Source organism: Euwallacea fornicatus, chromosome 24 (genome assembly GCF_040115645.1).
Source record: "Euwallacea fornicatus isolate EFF26 chromosome 24, ASM4011564v1, whole genome shotgun sequence".
Lineage (NCBI taxonomy): Eukaryota > Metazoa > Arthropoda > Insecta > Coleoptera > Curculionidae > Euwallacea > Euwallacea fornicatus.
This window is the reverse complement of record NC_089564.1, coordinates 194929-219949: the sequence shown is the minus strand read 5'-3', so window position 1 is coordinate 219949 and position 25021 is coordinate 194929. Positions and strand designations below refer to the sequence as shown.

Sequence of the window (25021 nt, the reverse complement as noted above, 5' to 3'; positions counted from 1 at the left end):
AGTAAGAGAATTGTCCCGGAACACGGAAAACACCATTTGAGTGTGCTTCTGTTGCCCATGTTCGATGATCGATGTTCGATAGTCAGCTATTGACTTATGACAGTTCGACCGTTGGCCGTTACTGATTTGAAAGTTGATTTTTTCTCTTCCTGTTAATTTTAAGTTTTTATTTGGTTTTTAGTTTTTGTGGTAACGGATATTGAGCAAAAAAATACAGGGTCAAGTTTAGAGATAAAATTTGTAAGTTATTTTTCCCTATTCGTTCTCATACGAAACTCTCTCCTTAGATAGTTTACGTATTTTGTGTAATTTGATTCAGAGTTAATTCAAACATGGAGAATACCTGCTTTGATTCCTTCAATGCCCGGCAGTTTGTAGACTTTTCCCAAGATGACCAATTAGACGATAGAGACAGCAACCTCGACATTTTTTTTAGTGAGTTGACGTATTTTTAAATAATATTATTGCCCCATATCCCTCATAACTCCTCATGTCTCTGTCCAGCTAAGTAAAACTCTGATACCTGCTTTGCTACAGTGTCAAGATTGAAGTTAAGTAGTTTTTTTTAGTGGATACCTAAGTTGAGTTCCCTAATTCTTGCATCCCAGGAACTCTGTAAATCTGACCTTATTATTTGAACTTACCAAAAATTATGACAGAAAGTAAGAGAAGAGTAGCTACTTTACAAGTCTATTCAAGCCAATGATTAATGAAGGGAGCATGGTATTTATAACAGTTGCCAAATAATTAACCCTGTCATATAAAAATTACCAAGACATTGGAAATGTATTATTTGTCATTGAACTCATCTCCTTACTCAAATAGTTCTTATCTTCATGATTTTTCTCCTAACTATTATTTATCATATGTTTTGCATGAGAGGAGCTGTCAGCAGTGCTAAGAATGAAGATACTGATTACAGCATATAGATGTTTTTCTTGATAACTATCAATCCATTATTTGAAAGTGAATTTAAACTGCTGTCATTATTTCATTGCATAAAAATTTGAATTTTTGAATACAACATATTTATATGATCATGGTTTTTAAAAACTATGGGTGATTTTAAGAAATGATTTTAAAAAAAAGTATGATCACAAATATGACACAAAAATTTAACAGTAAATGTGTAACTGCCAGGAGAAGGATAATGTGACTCAGAAAATATATTACTATTTTCTTTGCAAATCAATTGTTGATATTTGTATAATTTTTTAATTTTGTCATGACGACAAGAACCCTAAGTTCACTTATTCAAATTCATAAAAATATTGTGTGCTGTACAGGGTGTTCCAAATTTTACAATTTTGTAGAATATCTATTGAAGTTAGGAACATATTGTTTTTGTGATCTTGTGCTTGACTTTTATGAAAACAAAGATCAGCAGTGGCAGAAAAGTTTGGGTTAATATGTAAATATCAAGTATTTGTAAAAATTCTGCATTTTAGGATCCCTATGGATATTTCTCTTATCTATTGATTACATTTTTGCCACGATAAATTTTAATTATCTTTTTTTTAAGAAGACATCATATATATTATTAGATACTTTTAAGCATCTTACTAACATATTATGAAAAAAGTTTTAAAAAATTGTAACTTTTATTTTTCCCAAAAAATAATTTTTGCTGGATTTTTTAAAATCTATTTTCCAAGTCACCCTGTATAACTAACCCTTAATGGTCTGTTTATTCTTCTGTTTGCTATTGGTCCTGTTCTAGATGCGGTGGATCGTGAGAATACAACAAATAAACGTAAGTTTAAATATCTTAGTTGGGTCTTCCTCAGTAGAGTACATCTCTGGTATAAAAGCAGTTTAAAAGAAAACATAAACAGTATGTTAGTCAGTAATTGATCAACAATCTGTTAAAGGCAGAAATAACAATTTTTTCAATGATAGAAGAATCTGCATCTCCACTAAATTCTAAGGAATGTACTCAAACTGCGACAGAAACGATGCCAAGATCAACTTTGAGGAAATCAATGAGCGTCGATGATCTGGGATTGTTTTATGAAGGAACTGAAGGAGATTATGATTCCATAAATAGAGCAAGGTAAGTGTAACGTAAATTTATTAAAATAATTTATATGTTGTTAGCAATTTGCTAATTTTGTTTGTTTTTTTTAACCATTTTAGTTTCATAATAGATATACATATTTCAGAAAAATTGTAAACCAACCAAATCTCAGAGCAAAGGAAAGTGTGAGGAAAAACTCTAACATCCTTAAACAGAAGGAAAGTGGAAAGAATTTTTCAAGCCGTGGGACATTCAACAAAAGTAGCATGGTAAGTTTGGATTCTATCACACAATTATATTGTTATTATCTTATCACAAGAAATATTTTGATAGTCCTAATTCCACATAAAGGTTTGTGATAAATATTTCTTTCAGAATCAACTCGCTCAACCGAAGCGATTTGGTTCTGTCGAAAACCTTAAAAATTGGACCGCCAACAACTATATCCCGCTGGCCGAAGCTGTAAATCAGTTTCAAACTCGAACACCAACCAGATTTCGTAGTAAACCGAACTTGATTGAGCAAGCATTCAAGCCACTATCTGTGTAAGTAACAATCGAAAAAATAGTTATTTGCATCATTAACATCTTTAAATGATGCAGGTAGATATTCATGTTTTTTATTTTTTGTTATATTCTCTCATTAATTTAATAAAGTTTTTAGCTTAAGTTAATATCATAGTGGTATCCGCTGCTTCTCTTTGTCTTTCTGTATGTATTTGTCTCAATCTTAAAAATGACTACAGAAGGATTTTGAGGAAAATTTGAATTCTTCTTAAATCTTTGAAAATTTACTATAGTCCGTCGGTTATTTTTTGCAGGACCATCCCGGCAAGTCCGGCTTTACAAACGAAGAGTCGAGCTAGACCAGAACAACATCATATTTTGTCGCAAGCCGAAAGAGAATTAATCGAATTTGAAAATTTACAAAAGTAAGTTTTCATTTCTTTTATTGCAATTGCACACCTAAGTGAGAAGGTAGATAACACGTGTATAGACCTGCACGTTTTGTAGGTGTTGTCGATGGTTTTCTAAACAATTTGAAATCGAAATGCATCTAAGTAATATCTAGACACATAACATTACCAAACAATCACATTCCTTGTGTTTAGGAAATCCAGTATTTCATGTCTCAAAAATTTTGTAGGAATCTATGAAATGGTTTAAATTAAATACCAGTATGTATCGAATCTATTATTGATTATTATGCGTTTTCAAAATAATGTTTTCTTATAAAGTTGTTATATTTTACAGTCCTCTATTATTTATTGAAAAACAAGTCAAAACTTAAACCCAATTTACAAATATAAAAAAGTTAGAGACTGTTATATGTCCCCTATCTGACCAAGTATAGTTATAGTCCAAGCATGTGAATAAACCTGCAAAATGATATTCAATCATATTATCCATGGTTTCCAGATTAAAAATTAAGGCGCATCCCGTGAATAAAAAAATATTACACGGCCCAGTCAAACCTTTAGAACCAATCGAGAAGAAACCGATAACAGTACCACAGCCTTTCAATATCACTCAAGTTCCGCCGAAAAAGGTGCGTATGTGTTTTTAATCTATTCCAATTTAATGCAAAAAATCGATATTTGGTTCTTTAAATCATACTTATCACAAGACTTAAGTAGTATTTATAAACTAGACGTTGAATTCGATTTTTAGACCTCGAGTTCGAGGCTGAAAAGGAAGTACCAATAAATTTATTCGCTTTTTTCATATACTTTCTCACATATGAAATTGGCACTCAACTACCGCTGTGAAACCATAAAAGTCGATTTTATCCTTTTGACGTTGACGTTTATAGCAAAACCATAGCATCAACCGATAATAAATTGCGCAAAATATTGATATTTGAAGAAATATCAAACATAAAATATGGGATTATACTGTTATGACTAAATTCGGTTATTTGTGTGTGAGGTTTAAAATTTTTTGAGGTTTCGCTAATACAAATTCAAGAATACATGTTGGACCGTTAAGCTGTGTTACCAATACAGCGCCAAAGTTTCAAACTGACACCAAATCCAAATTCAACGTTGAATTTATAAACCCGGCTTTAGAAAATGTTGCTCATATTCCCATATATACCAGCGCAGTTTTCCTATTAGATCTATATATATATATATGTTTATATATTTCTCATTACAGATTGCCCCGTCGCCACAAAAATTTGTATTCCATGCTCAACCAATAATGAAAGGGATCGAGAAACCGCAGGTTGAAGTCAAAATCCAACAGCGTGAACAAACGAAACCCGTAACCCCCTCTTTTATGAAGAACTACGTACCCCCGAGTTTAAAGATCAACGCAGGTGGTCAAAATTGCAAACAGTTGGCCAAACCTCCAAAAGATAAACCACGCCTAACTATGTTTCAACCGTTTAGTTTCGATAAGAGGGATAAAGCAGTGGCGGCGAGGAAGCAGGCACATATCGATCGGGTATGTTAATGTTTTTGTAATTAATATTTTATATTGCACACAGACAGTGTATCCGAAATTTGATGTTCACATTTTCGTTATTCGTAGAGTTTTACTAAATTTATCTAATCTTTTTCAACCGTTGCTTCTAGTTTCTGATGTCACATCAATTTTATCGCACTTCTTAAGTTGGTACTGTAAACATGTCTTTTTGACATACGATTTTCAATCAGATCCAAACCGTTTCAAGAATATTTGTTCCTAGCTTTCTATGTTGGATTGCAATAAAATTATTAAATTTTAAATTATAAATATGAACGAAAATTACTTTTAACTCAAGTCTTTTTAACTGCGTAAAAATGTAATTCATAAAAACTTGAATTCATTTTGTTTAGAGTTGGTTTTAAACATAGGTTACAACCCACCAATTCTTCCTTTGTTCCTTGTTAAGTGACCGCCGTTCAATTCTATAAATTTTTATAGGATTCTTTTTTAAATCTCTTTAAGATTTGTAAGTTTTTTGCATCTGTAGGTTCTTTTAAGTTAAATCACTTTTTCAGCATCCATGAAAATACCTAGAGAATCTCTTTCTCTTCAAGTTTCCTTAACGCTATTTTTCTAAATTAGTTGTCATTTTCGACAACAAGCTTGTCTCTGAGGAAATTCGCCCCAATATTTCTTCTAACTCTAGTTGAAAAGATGCATGTTGGAAATTATGAGGAAAGTAATATTTCAAGTTGTTTCGATAATTTGATGCTCATCTTAAAACACACATAATATTCAACCTGAATCGTAGACAACTTCCAATGCACATTTTTATTTTAGAGAACACAAAATCTTGTTTTACATGTGTAATTTAACTGGTATAAAGAAAAATTGAAGCTAGCTTATTTTTTCCTTACTACATTACCTAAGATACGAACGAAAGAATGGTGATAAGTTTGAAACCCTTTTTGTTCTACTAATGTGACAAACACAGGTAACTAGCTTGGTTACAATGACCGTACGCCGCTACTGGATTTACAGGCAAAATTCAGTATCAAATTAGTTGAAATAAACGATAAAATAGTTTTATTCAAAGCATAGTTCAAAATAATTCCTGTTTACTTGCAAATGATAATATGGCCCTTCAAACTCAAACTGTATTATTGATCAGGCTTCTATCATCATTCTTTCACACAACTTTCCTAACATTTTAGACCCGTGAAATTATTAATGTTTTGGATATTATATTTAGCTAAATTAATATTTAGGTATTGGAAGAAGAACGAAAAGCCAGAGAATTCCACGCGAATCCTGTTCCAAAATATATTTGTAAAAAAGAATCCCATTCTGCGACTGCCACGAGCGATGTTAGACTTAATCGGAATTGCACAGTGACGGTAAGTATACAGGGGTAAACAAATAAGTGTTGTCGCACTAGTGTAACTTTTCAAAGTAGTATGCTCAACTTTAACTAAATAGCATCATACGTAATAAATTACGGACACGGAAAACTGCGGTTTGTGCTGGTTATTTAAACAGGATTTTCTTTTTCGTAGTCGAGTATGGAAAATCTGACAACTCAGTTTAAAGCTCAACCGGCTACGGTATTGTCCAAAGAACCCTTCATAGTTGCCAAAAACACTAAGCCTTTAACTGAAGTGCAACCGTTCCAACTTGAGGGAGAGCTCAGATATCAGCAACGCATGGAATTCGAATCAAAACTAAAATTGAGAAGAGAAATTCAGGCAACTATTAAAAATTCCATAGAAGAAGAACAAGAAAAGCGAGAGAAGGAAGAAATATTAAAACTCCGCAAACGAGCGGAGTATAAGGCGCAACCTATCAGAAAATTTAAGGAGTTGAAAATTCAGCCAACCGGCAAAGTGACCGTGCCGATATCTCCAAAATTTCATTCGCGTAAAATCGCTGTTAAGGAAAATAATTTTTTGTAAAGTGTCATGAAGTTTATGAACCAATCTAGCCATATTTTTGTTAATTCAAAAGTGATTAGATAGTTAGACGTACATATTTTTTTATTTATGGTATTGCCACGTCTTGTGCAGAGGCTCTTTTTTGGTTCAGTATATGAAAAATTATGTTAAAATTATTTGAATATAAAAGAGGCTGTTCTGTGTATAATTTTAGTTAGTCCCAGATGTAATAGTCTATGGTCCTTTTAGAGTTAATTTGGGTATATGTTATCACAAGTGATTAAAAATATTAGATGTCCACGGAATGCGGACGTTTTCTTCTTATATGCCAGTGCCCGAGTTTGAGAATTAGTGAGGCTAAAAATTCAGCAAATTGCAAATTTTATTAATAATGTACTACAGTTCAGAGTGCCTCATTGAATCAAGGTTAGAAATTTAGCTCATAGAGGTTATATTCCATTATTTATACAGGGGCAAACAATCGAAGAGTTTTTATCAAAAGTCCAATTTATAATCTATTGTAATTCCAGAATACTGGAAAAAATGTTTTCAATCCGATATCAATTCGTGTAACCTTGAACTAACTTTTGAGTTGCTTACCACAAATTTTATGACTCTTTGGCACTGCTGGTTTTTGCTTAAGGTACTCACTTATGAATATTCGAATTAATCATAACTGCATGTATTGTCTAGTTTGTATTTTATATTTTTATAACGATAAAATCGTCTTAAGATGCTTAGTTAATATTCATTAAAATAAAACATTGACAGTAAGTTTTAGCGTTTTAATTGCAATACATACATACCATATAATTTGGCAATCCCCATAAATATAAAATGAGCTCGTTTCAATCTTTACAATAGTTTCTGATTTTAAAGACATCCCGGAAATTTGATAAATCTTTCATCAATGAAAAATGAGTCACCTGTCGATCAGACAAATATTACTTTGATGTATGACCGCTTTTATTTGAATTTAGCGGTTGATCTTTTTTCGAGATTTTTATACAAACTGACCGTAATTCAAAATTCATATTTTTCAGTTTTTCTTCATATCTATATTGTTACTATCTCTTGTATCGCTATTTTCAGGAACGGCGGCAGATTTTTCGTCCTCAAGAGTTACAGGTAATAAATCACCCCATTTTGAAGATCTGACACAATGATAAATTGTTCTGAAAGTAAAGAAGTTAAACTTAAAAAAAAAAACTTCCTAAGACTTTTGATCTGTAAATTGTTACTTTCTTGCAAAAGTAATAGGTATTATATATGTATATAGAAAATTAACCTTCCCATTCTGGTTGGCATCTTTAGTCCTAGTAAAAATGGTACTAGAGGATGAATATTATGAATCAAAAACAAAGATATTTCAAAGCTTCAGAATTAAACAAATGTAATTCAAAACCCAGGCCACTGTTAGAAGAAAATTAAATTAATGAAGAAACTAAATGTCTGAATAGAAAAATAACATTAGCAAATTAAGGTCTACTAAGAAGTACCCCAAAAAGTAATCTTCAAATATAAAAACATGAAAAAATAACTACGAAAATCGTAATTACCAGTTTTTTTTTAATGTTTAAAACAGGAACTCCAAGCTTAAGAAAATAGACGGTATGTACCTTACGGGAGAAAACTACGATATAACTTAACAATCAGTGCTGAGTTATATCGCTTTACTTAGCAAAAAAAAACAACTGTGTACTTACTTTCCATGTTTTCTCAGCGTTAATGTAGCTTCTCTTAGTTGCCCGTTTGCAGTGCACATTCTACAAATTGTATGTCTTGGTCTGACTAAAGGTGCGCGAACTATTCGGGGCCATTTAACATCATTGTTACGTAACCCTACAAAAAGTTAAATATGTATTTCTTAAAATTAAAAATTTTTTAGGCACCACAAAATAAACGCAGATTTTAATTTTATTATAAATTTCAAGGTCCAAAGATTATCAAAATATATGATTTTTCTTATTAAGCAATTTTACCTTTTTTCAATACAACATATGAATATTTCTCAGTTAGAAGTTGAGGCTTACTTCCAATTGGCATAGTCCAATAACGTACACTGAAATTACAAGGTGTTCCATCATTGGCAAGAAATCGCGGGCACATACTGTCATGTGGACACTAAAAACAGAATGTAAAAGTGAAACTAAAAAGTATCTTTGTAAGTTTGTAATACTTACAGGACTAAAAACATGACTTTTATTTGACTCTTTATCAACTCCCAGTATAAAATCTCTAGCTTCATTGATCACCTAAAAGACATTCCTTGTAACTAAAAATTTATGATTTTAATCATATTTAAATACAATAATCTTCAAATATTGTAAAGATAGATACCTTAAATCCAGCATTGGTACCTTGTTCAACAATTACTAAATACTGGTCTGTTTTATTCCATAAATTTAACACAGCCTCTAATCTACTCTCTGCAGATGGAAGTTCCATTAAAGAATAAGAAGACACTACCAGATCATATTTGGTCTAATCAGTTTTTTGTAAATAAAATTAAAGAGATAATTAAATTTAAAAAATGAATTTAGAAATATAATGACTTACATTAGTAGCAGGTAAAAACTGCCTATAGAAAGTCCCTTTAACTATATTCCCAGTACCCTTTCCACCTTGTAACAAAATTTGTGCCAAGTCATTTATATCAGCGGACACATCTACATTAAAATACTCAAAAATGTGCTTCTTCCAAAAGGTATTTGCTGCCCTTCAATTATTAATCTGGGTAATTAAAGAGGTATTGGGCATGAATTATCCATATAAACTTACCATGTAACTGTTCCTACCCCTGATCCAAAATCAAACAAGCTCTTTGGTGTAAATTCTTTATCCCTATTTACTATTTCGCTAAATATTTTTGTTAATACTGCATATTCTGCAGGTGCTCGCCCTAATAAATATGCTAGGGATGTATAAATATCATATTTAATAGGTTTCCAGTTATACACTTTTTTCCTGATAATGAAATTACATGCAGTTTATGAATAAATCTATGAAGTACCATACTTTAAAATGTTGTAAAGCTTATCATTTATCATCTTCTCAAATTTTTGCTCATCCACTTTATCTTTTAAAACAATATTTTCATGCCTTTGATGCAAATTGTTCTGTATTTTATTGACGGTTAATTGAAATACATCTTTCTCCATAAGGGGATGGCGCCCTTTCAAATGCCTAGTCAGTTTATTGCCACTTTCCACTACTGCTTTTATAGGATAGTCTGTGAATGGTAAATATCTGTATAAGATTGACTTATGTATTTTTTGTTCTTTTATATTTAACTATTTTTTCAAAATTTGTGTTACATTAAAATAAGTTAAAAGTTGTTTTTTATTAAAAATCTTGGAGATTTGTTTAAAAATAAATATTTTGATAATAATTTGAAAATAATTTAAATAAGATTTTTTCATTTTTACCATGTAAAAACTATTAGTCAGGTAATTGGTCTATTTGGATGATTAAATACTTTGAATAATCAGCAGTAATGTTTGATGAATATTTGCATTCACAAGTGTGCAAATATTCAAATTCTAGTTGACATTGCTAGGAAAAGTATATATAATATTTAATGGAGTAATGATAAATTTACTATACCTTCAAGTGCCTTTAAAACTGCCTTAAGAAAAGTATCTGGAAGTGTAATGACTTTATTGTCCATTCGTCCAGGATGATGTTTTGGTTTATAAGAGTCCATAGATATGTCTTTAATGAAATTGCCATCAGGAATAATTGAAAGATTCCGAAACGTAGAGACCGTATAATTTTGAAAATTCATAGAATTTATTAGTTTGTTTTCAGTGTATTTGGCAATGCAATGCCTAACACCAACCTTTTTTATACATTGCAGGCATAAATCTTTGCATGTAAACATTTTTTAGTGTTTTTCTTCTTTAATTTCGTTTCAAAATTGTTAAGCTAAAACTGTAGCAGTAAAAACATAATAAAAGAAAAAATAATTATTAAGAGTAGAACTATACAAGCATTTTTTAAAATTATAATTAAATAAACAAATGAGAGTAATAGTTTAAAAAGAAAAGTTAACACATAAAAACGAAGCTTAAGAAACTGACAATCGTCGTTTACAAACGCTGGAACTGAGAGCTACGCATATGTCTAAGTCGATTGAACAACGACACTAATCGGCCATTTTTGAAATTATATAAAATCACATATGCGCCATAAAATTGTTGTGACCTTTTATTTAACAAACTAATGAAACAAATTATTCAACAATATAATTATGAGTAATTATCGATATTGCAAACGTCAGTAAAAAGGTTAAAAATGATGCCCCTGTGACAGTACATAATTTTTAGAAATTTAATTCTTTTTTCCAAAATATATTTTTGATGTACGTAGTCTCAGAATATCAGAATTCGTACAAATATCGAAGTTATTCTTTAACAATATCAAGACTGTGAATCAAATACTGCAAAATTTATTATTCTCACTTTAGTGAATTAAATATTCTTACGTTCATTAATGAGTTTACAGCGTCATGCGCTGTTGCCTTCCTGCTTCATATTCTGAAGAGTTTATACATACAGTTTTATTTGCTGTCGGCGTCACTGTCAACCTGGCGTCGCGATGCTCTTTCAAAACATTTAGGCTTTTAAATTTGATTTATTTAGTAATTTTTTAGATCGGGAGTTAATTTGTTTTTAAATTAAAATTTCCGAGAATGAAGTTTGCAGAACACCTATCAGCTCATATCACCCCAGAATGGCGAAAACAATACATAAATTACGAGGTAAGTGAAACAATAAACTAATTTTCTGATCATTCCTAGGGTTATTTATTTTTTTTTATTTTTAGACCCAAAAATAGATATAGCCACTAGCAAATATATTAAAAGCCTTGATTAAATATTATCTTGACTACATGTTCTTTTTGATTTAATAAATTGAAATTTCCACTTCAGTCAGTGTTTTAGCTGGATTTTTAGGGAATCTTCTCTGAAAGCTTAGCTTGTTTAACAAGCTGCAAAGTAGCTGTCGGATTTCGGTATATGTTCCACCACCATTTCTCCACATGAAAGTGTGGATCATATTTATAATGGGTTGAGGAGAAATTTATTAAACTGATATTTCACTGAAATTTGTGGCAGGGGGGCAGTTTTATAAAATACTAATTATAAAACAGTTTTACTCAAATATTGGTTAATATCATCAGCCTGAATTGCTCTTCAATAACATCCTCCCCTGTATGTGGATAAATGTATCAAATTATCTTACCTTGACTTCAGCAATTTCCAAGTCTAGGTTACTTTCTTCAAAACTGGTTCCAGAAAAATGAAATATGTATTTTGCAGTTTTGGTTCCCTTCTGTCTGCCAGAACAAGTAACAACATGGAGAAAAAATTAAATCAAAATTTGGGATTTTGTGTATAGTTTTTTTTATTTAATCTTATATAATTATATTTTTTTTTCTTCTGTTTTTACAATTTTTTTACTGTGTTCATTGTAGCTTTATATCTTTATTTTGTCATAAATTTAATTTGTTTGCATGTGTTTGTGTTTATCTTTACCTATAGACTACGAATTATATGGATATATATGAAATTAAACTGGATAATTCTAGCTTTATTTATTATCATAGTTAACTCGTTAGGCTATAATGAATCATGCATATGGGTATTGCTGTTTGAACAAGCAACTAAAGCAAGTCAGTTGCCTAGTTTCTTTACCAAAACAATCAATTTACCTCACTACGGGAATGGTAGTGATACATACAGAGTGGTCTTTTAGTGTGGATACTAGAACTAAAGTCTATTTAATCATTGTTGACTGCTACATGCATGTCAAGTAAATTTCACAATTAAAACAGGATTAAAAGTAAAAGTAAAATTTTTAAGTAATTTTTGAGCGCCAGTATTTGGATCATAAGAAATGTTTTAGCAGAAATTTATAAATTAAAAATATTTGGTTGTTTTTGAGAATCGAAGTTGAAGAATAATTCTGAATAAAAGCTTTTTTCTACAGATATATAGAATAAGGAAAAACAATGCAGAATTGTTATATTTCAACTTAAATGATATTTAATTCCTTTCGTCGATATGTGGGGATAGTTTGGGCATTATTCGGTTTTTTAGCGTACAAAAAAAATCACAGAACCTTTCAAAAAGTTAACAGTTTCTTATAAGCTATCCTACATTAAGAAAATACCGTTGTATATTTTATTTAGATAAATTCATTCTAATAATAAAATTTAACGTAAATTGATGTTGAATAAAACCATTCTATTCTATATTGTATAATGGTGGTAAAAATTTATGCGAAACTATGCAGTTTTCTCTTAATTATAGCGACATCGTGGGTACATTAATTTCAAGACTATACAGTAGTCGAAATAATTATAGCAACTTTTTAAAATAACAAGTAAAAATGTTATTATAATTTTTTTGCAACAACCAGTAGTCAGAAGTTAAAATATGATATTCTTTATCAATTTTAATCATTTTTAACTAATATTTATTCCTTTTTTAAAACTTACCTCAAAAATAGTATTATGAATTGGAAAAAATGTAGTAACTTTTAACAATTAATTTATTTGCGAACTCAAATACGTAACTTTATGAATAAAAATTAATATGTTGTATAATAACCTTTGTGTTTTACAATTTCATGGTATCTATTGGGCATAGATTTAACTAAGTTTAACATTACAGTGTTGTCAATATCTTTCCAAGCTTTTTCTATTTCGTTGTACAAACCATTTAGATTAGAATGATTTTTAGACCTAACTTTTCTATCTACAATCTCATTTCTAATGACAAAGTTTTCGTTCTACCCATAGTGAAACAACCTCAAACAACTGCTACAACATGATTGAACCCGATATCATACAAAAGAAAATAAATTCTTTCAATTTTAAATAAAAGTTCCTATATTTTTTCCACTAGTAAATAATTTTTTTGTGTCAAATTCCAGAGATAAGGGCAGAATGCGTTAAAATACGTTTGGACAGATTACCAATAAAATAATGTATTTAATGATAGAATCACCATCTGTGTCCCAAGGTGCAAACTAATTTTGAACCTTTTTAAAAAAAGTTGCTATAATTTTGTCCACTACTGTAATTGTAATGGTTCGGAACGTTTCTAGGTTTTATTTGTTTTTTTTTGGTCTAAAATGAGTTGTGGAGCATTTACAAGGAGTTCGCACTTTCTTATAATCTAGCAATTGTACCGCAGGAAATATTTATATTGTACATTGTACAATAGAGACAATACATCTAATAAGAAACTATTCAGTTTTCTGCTAATTATGGCGGCATAGTGGGGGCATTAATATCAAGACTTATTGCAATTATATTACATAGCCGGTCCATAGATCTAACTTATCTTATTAAAATCAGCCGAATTATTACCGTCGAGCTACATCCATTTTGTAATGTATTTTTCTTTATCGAGTACAGTTTTGAAAAAGTTTTAGTCATGTCTCAAAAAGCCGATATTCAATTTTTTTTTCTTTGACTTTATAAAATTCTTAATAGAATTCTATACCATATTTGTATGTAGCAAATTTTTCCAGTCTTAAAATAAAAAAAATTAGGATACATTTTCGCGTGAAGACTATTGAAGTAATTTGAAAATATCTCGAGTGTACACAACACAATACTTATGAAAATACCTCAGTAATCATGTGATTTGACAAACATTTCAAGGGTTCGCTATTATTCCCAAAATCTTTTTTTTATTTTTCATTAAATGAAAGCTACAGAGGAGAAAAAGAGATCACTATGGATGTTTTTGAGAAATTGCAATTTAAAGTTTTAAAATTGAAGATTGCATTTAAAGTCTCGTCCTTCACTCGGTTATGAAAAGCGCTGCTGTAATACATTTGTTGGTTTTTCGCATTGTGAAACAAATAATTATTTTTCTATTTTCAAAATCCTCTATTTTAATACATATGATTGTTTTATTTGCTATAGGAAATGAAGTCAATGTTATATGCTGCAGTGGAACAAGCACCATCTGCAGAATTGGTTGAACCAGATATTTTGACTAGATATTTTGCAAAATTTGATGAACAATTTATTAGCTTTTGTGACAAAGAACTCACAAAAATTAATACTTTTTATTCGGGTAAGTATTTTAAGGCTGATTTTGCCATATAAATAAATTACTTTTATTTGGATTCTATTGTTATTCTTTCCCTACTCCACGTTGTAGACATAATATATGAATTATTTAAATCATAAATTCATCTGAATTAATACTTTACTGAGAGTAATTTGTCAGGTTTCTGTTTCCATTTTTTACTATTAAAAAAATCTCAGAAAATCTTCAAATAAATACTAATAGGATGTTGATATACTATCTAATTTCCAAAGAGCAGCTTATATATACACTGGATTTCCACTAATGTCAGCAGGAACTTAAAATATCAATCGATTACAGTCGAAGTACAGGAACATTACAACTATGCGAAATCGAAAAAATAGATAACACATTAAAAATAATGGATGCAATTGAATTCGCGCCGCATATACACTCAAATGGAAATCTTTATTTTTAAAACCCCCTATCTTTGATACATTTCCAAACGATCCATTTTTCAAACTTTTCGACAGAAATTGTATTAGGCCCTATTGTTTATTATTCACTTTGAACTGAGTGTACATAATAGTATATTTTTATTCGAAGTAATATCAAATATTATGAATTAAAATAAAGTGCGGTTCTAAGGAATTTAAGAATATTATTACTTGTTTGTAGAAAAATTAGCTGAAGCCACTAGGCGTTTTGCGACGTTGAAAAGTGAGCTAAGTGAAACCCAGGAAGTGGAATTTCCCTGCAAAAGCAGGAAGAAATCCATAAAACAAAACATTTTACGCAAAAAGAACGTGCCGGCTAGAAAAATGCAGGACATAAAACTTGCCTTTAGCGAGTTCTACTTAAGCCTAATATTGCTTCAGAATTATCAAAACTTAAATTTTACTGGATTTAGGAAAATATTAAAGAAACATGATAAGGTAGGTTTTTTTTAATGTGGTCATATTAATATATTTTCTTTTCAAGAACACTGCTTAACTTTTGTTTATTGTACAATAGACATGCGAGTATTATGAAAATTTACTTATAACCCACGTTTGAAATTTTGAAACGCTTTAAAATCTTCGACTTCATAAAAATTGAAAAGCGATGCTAAAATACGAACATTTATAACTTTTTAGCTATTAACCGTAGACATAGGTACGCGTTGGAGAATAGAAAACGTAGAGATTTCGCACTTTTATACCAATAAAGACATTGATAGGCTTATAAGAGAAACCGAAACAACTTTTACTCAAGACTTAGAATCGGGAGACAGACAACGGGCCATGAAGCGGCTTAGAGTGCCTCCTCTTGGAGAGCATCAGAGCCCCTGGACAACGTTTAAAGTTGGACTGTTTTCTGGGGCCTTTATCGTATTAATTGTAGCTGTTCTATTAACAGGTTTGAACAAGTATATTAAGAGAACTTTTTTTGTTGATTTTTCTGTGCTCGCAGGTATTTTTCGATCATCAAAAGAAGATTGGAAAATAGTGACAAGACTGTATAGAGGCCCTTTACTTATAATAGAGTTCTTGTTCCTATGGGGTATAAATATTTATGGTTGGAGGACGTCCGGTGTAAATCATGTTTTGATTTTTGAAATGGATCCAAGGAATCATTTGTCTGAGCAACATATTATTGAGTTGGCTGCCATTTTTGGAATTATGTGGTCAGTTTCGGTATGTAAAAAAATGATCCTAATCAATTTTTTTAATGTATCATGTGTCCAAGATAATGATTTCTAGCAACTACATCACATAAACAGAAAAAGTAAACATTAAAATTTTTACTTTTATTAGAATAAATAAAAAGCTTTTCATGACGAAAAGATGAACATGAGATTTGAAGATACTTTTTTGAGGAATCACAATCTGTCGGTTTATTTTCTATATCATTTGTGAACTAAAGAAGATATAGAAAAATTTTCGTTTCGTCAACAACGAGTTTCTTGCTTTTAATTTTTGTAAATTCTGTTTGTTTAAATAAGGCAATTGTTTATGAAGTTTGCTACGAAGATAATCTTAAAAGCTAAAAACCTTAAAAATAACAATTTATTAAGCCTTATCTTTACATAACACATACTTTTCCATATTGTGACATGTTAGAATTATAAAATAGACCAGTATAATTTAAATGGCTTAAATATAAAAATATTTCAGTATAAGTAATATTTCTGTATACAACGCATACGCTGATGTCAAAAACAGTTATAAACGTTTTCCAAAATTTCGTTCTCCTTAACTAAAACGTTATTGATTTAATTCGAGTAATTATTCGTAGTGTTGAATTTCAGGTACTGTGTTTCCTCTTCAGCGATCAAGTGGGACTGCCAGCATTCATACATCCACTGGCACTGATCGCCATGATGTTAATATTCGTCTTAAACCCTACAAAAACCTTTAGATACGAGGCACGATTTTGGGCTCTGCGAGTGCTGGTGTGTAGTAGCTGATGCATGCTTTGTATTTGCTATTTTGAGCATAGGTACTTTTATTTTATTTTTTATTTATTTGTTTAATTTTGCTTTTAATTTCAATTATTGGATAATTTTCTTTAAACTAACTTGTTTGTTTTCAGAATTAATAATTACGGGTCCAATAATTGACATGCTCATGTATTACCACAGCTATTTACAAATATTTTTTAATCATAAATGTTTTTAAAAATTCGTTATTCATTTCCAGGGCAAAGTTGTGACGGCTCCCTTTTTCTACGTAACATTTGCAGACTTTTGGTTGGCAGATCAGTTGAATAGTCTAGTCACCCTTTTTACAGATATACAGTATTTTGTTTGTTTTTATGTGAGCAATGAAAGTTGGTCAAGTGGCAATGGTAAGTGAAGTATGACTCGTGTGTTTTAGTAACATTAATTAATAATTTTTATGTAAAAAATTACTTTTCTTTATTATATTTATATTTAGGTTCCCATGAAAGTTCTCAGCGACTCGTGAAATTATATTTATTAAATGAGTAAATTTTTATTCTTGAAACTCTCTAATCGTAATTATGATGTACAGAGTGGTCAGATTTAAAATTTTTTTAGCATAAAATACCATTTTCTGATTAGATGGAGAAAAACTAGATTATACAGAAATGTGATTTATTATGGAATATATCAAGAGTATTCGGAATAAAGTGATGTGGTTAAATCGCTTGGACAAATCAATTTAGTTTCCATTTTATGGATATTTTAAAACTGTTTTGAATGAAATATATATATAATTGAATGTTATGTACAATTCTATACATATTTTATTAACAACACCTACAACGACATAATAGTTTTTTAAATATTCAATTACAAAATGACTTTTTTATGTCACATTACTTATGATTTGTATATAAATGAAAGGTATCTTTTATGCCATAACGTTTTTAATTACACCTAGTTTTTAATAACGGAGTACGTGATCCCATATATTAGTCGGATTGGTAGCCATGCTTGTATTCCTTACATTTCTTCTTTGATTATATTGGATAACGCTTCATACAGCGATGTGTTATTAAATGAGTGTATACTATGTCTATAACTATAACCGGTTCTTCACTTGAGATCACTCTCAAATGAAATGATATTGGATACTTGTGCGTTTGGTTCAGTGATGAAATGCAGGATTCTTTATAAGCCTTATTGTATTTTCATTGTCTAATAAAAATTCGATGGCACTTATATTGTCACCTCAAAACTGTTGAAACTACAAAACTTTTTTGTTGTTTGTGCCACTGCTGCGTAACTGCTTTAGTTGTGGATAAGAAGGGAGTTCGTTGCCTTTTACTCCGCTAAGATACCGACGAATTGACTATGTTGCGTGCATATCGTTCATCGTCTTATCAGTATATCGTCAGAATTCGAACAAGGGTACATCTTCGTATTTCAGGTAGGAAATTTTATAATCTACTGTTCCAACAATAGCCTTGTTTATTTTTTTACAACATTCTAGTGAGTATTAGTCTGATTGCTCAAGTACCTGCTAGCCACTCTCGCTGCATGAGAAATTTATGATCTGCTAACCATAGCAAGAAACATCAGAGATCCACCTGCTTGTCTGTACGATACATTCCTTTTTTGTAAATAGTCGGCAAAATTGGAAAGGGCGCTCTGTAGATCTTCGAATATTGATACTTTATGTGTATTAACCTGTTCAAATCGTTTGATAATTTATTTTGTTTAATTTGAGTGTTCAATAAATGATAGAGCGTACTTCAATTGTTTTATTTTCATTCCCACAAAAGTTCCAATCGTATAACTATTATCTATAAAAGAAAAACTACTGTGAATTTGGTGTAAATTCTAATAAGTAAAGTTATAATATGCATGATTACGACATTGTAACCGACTGTTTATTAAAAGTAGAAAAAAAATTATTATTACAATTTGTAAAATGTATTAATCAACAACAATACAGGCAACTAACCAGTCCTATAAATATGATTTACTTTTATAGTCTATACTCTTAATATAGCCACAAATATTCATATATACATAATATAATATATTTATATATTATGTATATATAATAGTCACGAATTACCATAAGATAAAGAATAACCATTAAATAAATTAAATTTTATATTTTCTCTAATTAATTATAAAATTTATTATTTTCAGACGCTAATTACTGTGTGGAAAGTTTCATGGAAATCAGAGCTCTTATGGCCTGCTTGCCTCCTTGGTTTCGGTTCGCACAATGTTTGAGACGCTACCGAGACACCAAAGAAGCATTTCCTCATATAGCTAACGCCATGAAGTACGCCACTTCTTTTTCCGTGGTGATATTTTCTACTCTTAATAAAAAATGTAAGGATTAGTTTAACCGTTATAACATCGATTATTTGTTCGAATGATTTAAAATTTAACATTTTTTGATGGTAAAAATATTGTATATGTTCGAGATGGATTGTATTTGTTTTACTTTTAACGCTGCTGATACAAGTACAGACTATTGGCGAGATGTAATTGCATACTTTTCCGCGTTGAAGTTCCGCTTAAAAATTACTTAACATCTCATCTTAACGTCTTACCCTCAAATTAACCTTTTAGGATGATGATACGACTTATCTTAAGAACTGTTATTCTTTAGAGACTGAGACTAATAGTTTTCACATTTGTATTTCATACGTTTTAGTTCTGCAATTTTTTCCCAGGAAGGATTTCGTTCGTACCGTTAGTAACGGAGAAATTTTATTCTCAGTTAATTCTCAATTTCGTCGCTCCAACAATCGCTATTTCGGTTTTAAGCGTTATTCTGAAACAAAACAAAATAAAGAAAAGAAAAGTTCTATATTAGTATTGATTAACATTATGCAAAAAATCCAAATAAAATGTTTTCATTGAGCTTTTTCAACAGATTACAACTCTGAGGTTCGCACAGGGAGCGTGTAGCGAATTCTATAGAGTAGATCTCTAAGGTGTGCGGTGTTAGAATTCTTTTATCATAAGGCTCACATCCAAGTTAAATTTCTCAATCTGGGCATTGTACCTTCACGCGTATATAGATGCAAGTCGTTTAAGTTAAGTACAATTGACCTGAGATGCCTATTCTTGTTTCGAGTAATATGCCCAGATCAGTTGTCTTTTTGAGAATATGTAATGTCTGTAAAAAGATTGGATTTTGTTTCAGATAATTCACAAAATGATGGTAAACTTTCTCCATTTTTCTACTTGTGGATTTGTGCCTCCCTGATAAGTACTTGCTATGCTTATACGTGGGATATAAAACTCGACTGGGGTCTTTTCGACGCAAAGGCGGGAGATAATCGATTTCTCAGGGAAGAGATCGTTTACTCAGGAACAGTAAGTTATATTTGCTTTGAATCTTATTTAACACCAATTCATATATTTTGTTTTTTTTAATGAAAATTTAATTCAAGTTATACACAGTTTATACATTTATAGAAAAACGGACGTCTTCAAATTTTATCAAAACATGATATTATATATATAATTTTTATATTCTTTGCGTGAGTGTTTTTGTTATTTGGGTAAATATAATTAATAATAGGTAATTTTTGAGATCTTTTAATCGATTAAAATCTGCATTAATAGTTATCTGCAAAATTTTAGTTTGGAAAACGATTGAAGCTAATTAATTCGATGATAAGATCCCGAGACTGCACGCCAAAGAATTTTTTCTTAACTATTACTAGTCGAAATGAATTGCCAAAAATTTGCGAAAATATATTTAAGCAACTTTCATGTGGATTTCCTGAACATCAAAAAGTCCATATTTTCACTTTTCGTTTGGTAACACGACATAGCGATAATACTAGATTAATTCTTAATTTCAAATTATTGGCTTCGTGAATTATTGTGTTTTATTCGTTCCGCTAACAGGCGTCAGATGTTCCCTTTATGCCCTGAACTAACATGTATGTAGATATTCAAAAACAATTTCATTAAGTTAAATTTCCTGTTAATATGCACTTTTCTTTGAAATGAATATATTTTTGGCTAGCGATGACACAAATAAAATGCAAACGATGCGTGTCTAATTTCTGTTGGATAAAATTTTATCACGCTCTCTGAAAAAACTGTTGTAAAAGACTAAGTGCTTTTTTTATCCCTATTAAATTTTAGCAATAGCTAGAGTGTATTTGATCAATATAAAACTGATGTCGTCGGGTGAATTTGAAAATTAATCGAACTTTGATTGATTAATAGTATAACGAAAGAAATAATCAATTTTATCAAGGTATCTGAATTTATATGCATTTTATAGGATGTTCCAGTTGTAAAGGTCGAAAAGCTTGGACGAAGTAGCTATAGAATAAGAGTAATTGAACGCTCATCTTAGCTTTATTGCATGATCATCCACTGGTGTTCAATTACATATTGATTATTACATATTAGATTCAATAATGGTATTTTGATTTGATCTAATTTACATCAGGAATTGTTCCCTAATTATTCAACTCGCAGCTAATGCACCTATTAGCTAGAATCTTCGTTAACAGTAACCGTTTCAATATTTTTGTTTATTCTTGGAATTGGTGTGTATGTGCAAATCTTGCAGTTGGATTTTATTATTTTCTGACAATGTGTATGTGTGAATTTGTGTTTCCTGATTGTTGCAATGATCACGAGCCAGTGAGAATCATCGATAGCAAATAGATTTATAATTTCTGTTTAGAAAGGATATTCCTTCGCACAAACCATATTAAAATTAAAGTATTTTTTGAATCACCGATTTTTATTAAAATATGTAGGTGTTGTTATGCTTCTTTTTGTGTTATTTTTATAAGAATTGATAGACTTATCCAGTCAAGATAATAAATACGGAATATTTTTTCAAAAGAAAATTCCCAAGCTTGGGAACATAATAATGTCTACTTAACGGTTTATTTATGATTCTTCCTGAAGCATTTCATTTTAGCTCTCCCTGGTGTACCTATTTGATGAGACACGAACAGAAAGTATACACTTACCTTACTAGTTCGCGTCAATTTATTTTAAATGGAAATGTAAATTCGAAAAAATCAACATATTATAATTAAATATAACGTGTAATAGTCAATATGATATTCCGATATGACCGAGAGTCTAATAATTAAAGTAACGCATATGAGTTGACATTTCCGCCATCTTCCTCTTTTGACTATTTTCCACTATATGTAACGATGGTCATAATGAAAGTAGCCCACCTATGCAGCATTATACCTGCGCAGTGGAAGGTCAGTGAAAGTCACAATTCCTGCTGCTGTGGGTTTTCAATTAGAGCAATATACAGGAGAGGGTAGTCACATTTTGACACTTTTTCGAATTATATAAGGTGGGCAAACATTTATGACTATTAAACCCCTTATTTTCGTATTATTTTTGCGGGTTTCTCAACATTTCGAGCATTTCTTATGCGCATATGTCTTAGATAGTATACATATTAAGTTTTTCTTTATATCTCCTAGGATTTGAGCCCCACACCCCCCTCCCCCCAGTTTTTGATTTTTTCCTTTTAGTGGTTTTACTATTTCGCCATTGTCGAGGATCTGATTCTCCGATTCGGCTGGGCTTTCCTGATCGGTTTAACAGAAATGGGTTATATAATGGAAAACACCATGGTCTGCATTTTAGCTCCATTGGAAGTGTTTAGGTGAGGATTTTCGTTAGTTGTTATTCTTTTAAATGTTATGCAGTCTAAATTAATTGCCAATAAAATATGGTTAGGCCATATGACTAAAATTTGTCACTAATTAATAACAAAGGAGATGATAATTCCTTTTTCATTTGCGAATTTTCTGGAAAAGTGGGAGTTAGTTCAGGTAGTTAAATTAATTTATACCAGTAAGACTCTGGAATTTGAGAGATAATATTATTTTAGATCAAGTACGTCATAAATATTATCGGAAAATCTTCAAAGTTATTATTATAATCTGCAATGTAGAATTCTTTCTAAGTTCTAGTGCCTTTATCATATAGAACCTTTTTTGGCGCGCCATTGACTGCTTGTTTTTAAAAAGTTGGATTCTTTGTTGATTGTTGATTTTTTTCTTGCATTTTCTTACAAAAATATAAACAATTATTGGTTCTATTTTTTAAAGAAGTGTGACGAAGTATTTCCACGATGATGGATCAATTTCTTTGATGAACTTAATAGATGCATATCGGAGGTTCCAATTTACGACAAAGTGTTATCGTGTCATCGTTATTCTAGTAATAGCCTCATGTACTTAATATGTATTTAGTTTTGGCTATTAATATCGTTGGAGGAGAAATAATGGGCTTCTTTGTATGCAGTCGGCATTGATATAGGAATTATAGCCCAAAGAGGATTATTTATATTTGATTTGTTGAAGCAACATGCTAAGATTTGTTAAATTTTCCAAAAATAACAATGGAAAGTTTGCTCGAAATATTAAATTCAATGAAATCGGGAAATTTTCAAAATCTTTGAGATTAACTAAATTTTTCTAGTTTTTTACGAACTAAATATCAGTTCTCAGGATCCTGATTCTATAAAAACATGTAAGAGTGAGAATTAAATTTTTAGCCACGTTAATTTCTAAAAAAAAATCAATTGACGATAATGATTAGGAAAAACTTGTTGTTTTTATATAATCAAGCCACAGGCCATTAGAGCAGGAAAGCGACGTTCATTAAATTCAGTCGCTGAACTGTCAGTCTCAATATATTTGCCATAACCAATTTAATGATCAGTATTATATATAAAAAGATGAACGGAACCCAGCTGATTGATATTGATTAAGATAAAAAATAGGAAAATCAAAAGGCGAATCTCCAATTTTAGAAATCACTACAATGAGGATAGATTCGTCCCAATCATGAGACGAATTGAAGAAACAAAAGGATATATGTATATTTCAATAGAGCGGTACTAATAAAGAAAAACAAATAGATTATTAAAATTCATATTTTCAGAAATATGGTGCTATTTTGGCCAAAAATATAGATCAACCCGGTTTTGGTAATATTTGAATTTAATTGGACGAAATTTTGTTAATAAATCAAGAATTAATAATAAAAAAATGATACAGTGTTTCCAAAAAGATTGATGACCATAAAATATAACGGTTATTTGATCATTTTGTCATGTTTATCGCTTATACGTTATAATCACTTACCGCTTTTATGTGAATTGAGCATCTGCCTAAACTACATCACCTGATATGCCATGTTTTCACTAGTCAATCTCACTGAATCATATTCAATATCATTATTTAGTTACACTGAAACTGTATTGAAAGTGTCAATTCGCTTTTAGTGTACGTTTTGAGCTAAAGAAGAAAGGAAAACTTTTGTTCTATTTGACTAAGAAGTTTTGGAAAAGCAATCTTGAAAAGTATATTTGCAAGAAGTATAGTTTGAATGTTTTTGTTTTTCAAGGGAAAGATGGAATTTATTTTGTTTTAAGATGGTTTTTAAGTGGCACGATGAGTAAACAGATGTTTCCTGACGACAACAGAAAATTAATTAATTCTGGGGACATTTAAAAAATAATTTTTAGTAATTAATGAAAATAAAAATTGTCAAGGGAGAACAGAAAGCATTCATTGTTTTTTCAGTCTATCTGAGTCAGTGAAGGTAATTCAGTGACACTAATTAGTGAGAGCTTGAAACAACAGAAAAATTGAAAGGTTGATATCGAAAATTTTAGGACGCTTTCAACAACTGATGTGGCCCTAATAATATTCACTAAATGTTATTCCACCCTAAAAGTAATTGCCTTATCTATTAATATCTACTAAAAATTTGTCCCATATATCTAAGTCTTCAGATTCTATCAGGTCACGATTTATAACACTTTCCCAGGAGATTCGTTTGGAACTTTTTCCGATTGGAAAACGAACACCTCAACAATTGCGGCAAATTTCGGGCCGTTCGCGACATTTCAGTGGCCCCACTCGACACCTCTGATCAGACACTTATTCTTCGGATGATGGATGAAGCCGTCGGCGTCGTCAATCGACGTAAGCGAAAAAACAAGAAGAAAACGGAGTACAGAATTATGTTAGAGACAGGCGAATCTACCGACGATTTGGAAAATTGATATCACCGTTATAACCGTTAGTTTTCGATATTTATTCATTTTGTAAATAAATGTTAACTAGTTGTATGGCTATGGTTCTATTATTTATCTGAATAATGGACGGTTTTCTA

General features: G+C 30.6%; 3 protein-coding genes across 5 annotated transcripts; 2 read left to right on the top strand and 1 right to left on the bottom strand.

Moving 5' to 3' along the window:
• The first annotated feature begins 92 nt into the window (after positions 1-92).
• LOC136346702 (targeting protein for Xklp2-like) lies at positions 93-7133 on the top strand. Of its 2 annotated transcripts, XM_066296064.1 has the most exons (11): positions 93-240; positions 320-435; positions 1721-1753; positions 1900-2053; positions 2163-2286; positions 2393-2562; positions 2838-2948; positions 3436-3565; positions 4174-4464; positions 5697-5825; positions 5985-7133. In XM_066296064.1, exons 2-11 carry the CDS (start codon positions 333-335, stop codon positions 6378-6380), a joined length of 1641 nt encoding a protein of 546 aa, XP_066152161.1. In that variant the 5' UTR covers positions 93-240; positions 320-332; the 3' UTR covers positions 6381-7133. The 2 variants fall into 2 exon arrangements, with proteins under 2 accessions (XP_066152161.1, XP_066152162.1); XM_066296065.1 differs by lacking the exons at positions 93-240; positions 1721-1753 and having other exon boundaries at positions 247-435.
• Positions 7131-10541, bottom strand: LOC136346703 (ribosome assembly protein METTL17, mitochondrial). The gene is made up of 9 exons (XM_066296066.1): positions 9966-10541; positions 9378-9591; positions 9141-9326; positions 8919-9078; positions 8700-8843; positions 8543-8614; positions 8342-8483; positions 8066-8201; positions 7131-7534 (listed from the first exon to the last, which is right to left on the bottom strand). Exons 1-9 carry the CDS (start codon positions 10240-10242, stop codon positions 7399-7401), a joined length of 1467 nt encoding a protein of 488 aa, XP_066152163.1. The 5' UTR covers positions 10243-10541; the 3' UTR covers positions 7131-7398.
• Positions 10538-24983, top strand: LOC136346700 (solute carrier family 53 member 1-like). Of its 2 annotated transcripts, XM_066296061.1 has the most exons (11): positions 10709-11121; positions 14304-14457; positions 15091-15347; positions 15549-15810; positions 15865-16088; positions 16703-16846; positions 17094-17241; positions 19019-19207; positions 20031-20203; positions 22363-22496; positions 24674-24983. In XM_066296061.1, the coding sequence occupies exons 1-11, from the start codon at positions 11053-11055 to the stop codon at positions 24909-24911; spliced, it is 1992 nt and encodes a 663-aa protein (XP_066152158.1). In that variant the 5' UTR covers positions 10709-11052; the 3' UTR covers positions 24912-24983. The 2 variants fall into 2 exon arrangements, 1 of the variants encoding a protein (XP_066152158.1); XR_010733348.1 differs by lacking the exons at positions 14304-14457; positions 15091-15347; positions 15549-15810; ... (5 more) ...; positions 22363-22496; positions 24674-24983 and adding an exon at positions 11683-11950 and having other exon boundaries at positions 10538-11121.
• The last annotated feature ends 38 nt before the right edge of the window (positions 24984-25021 follow it).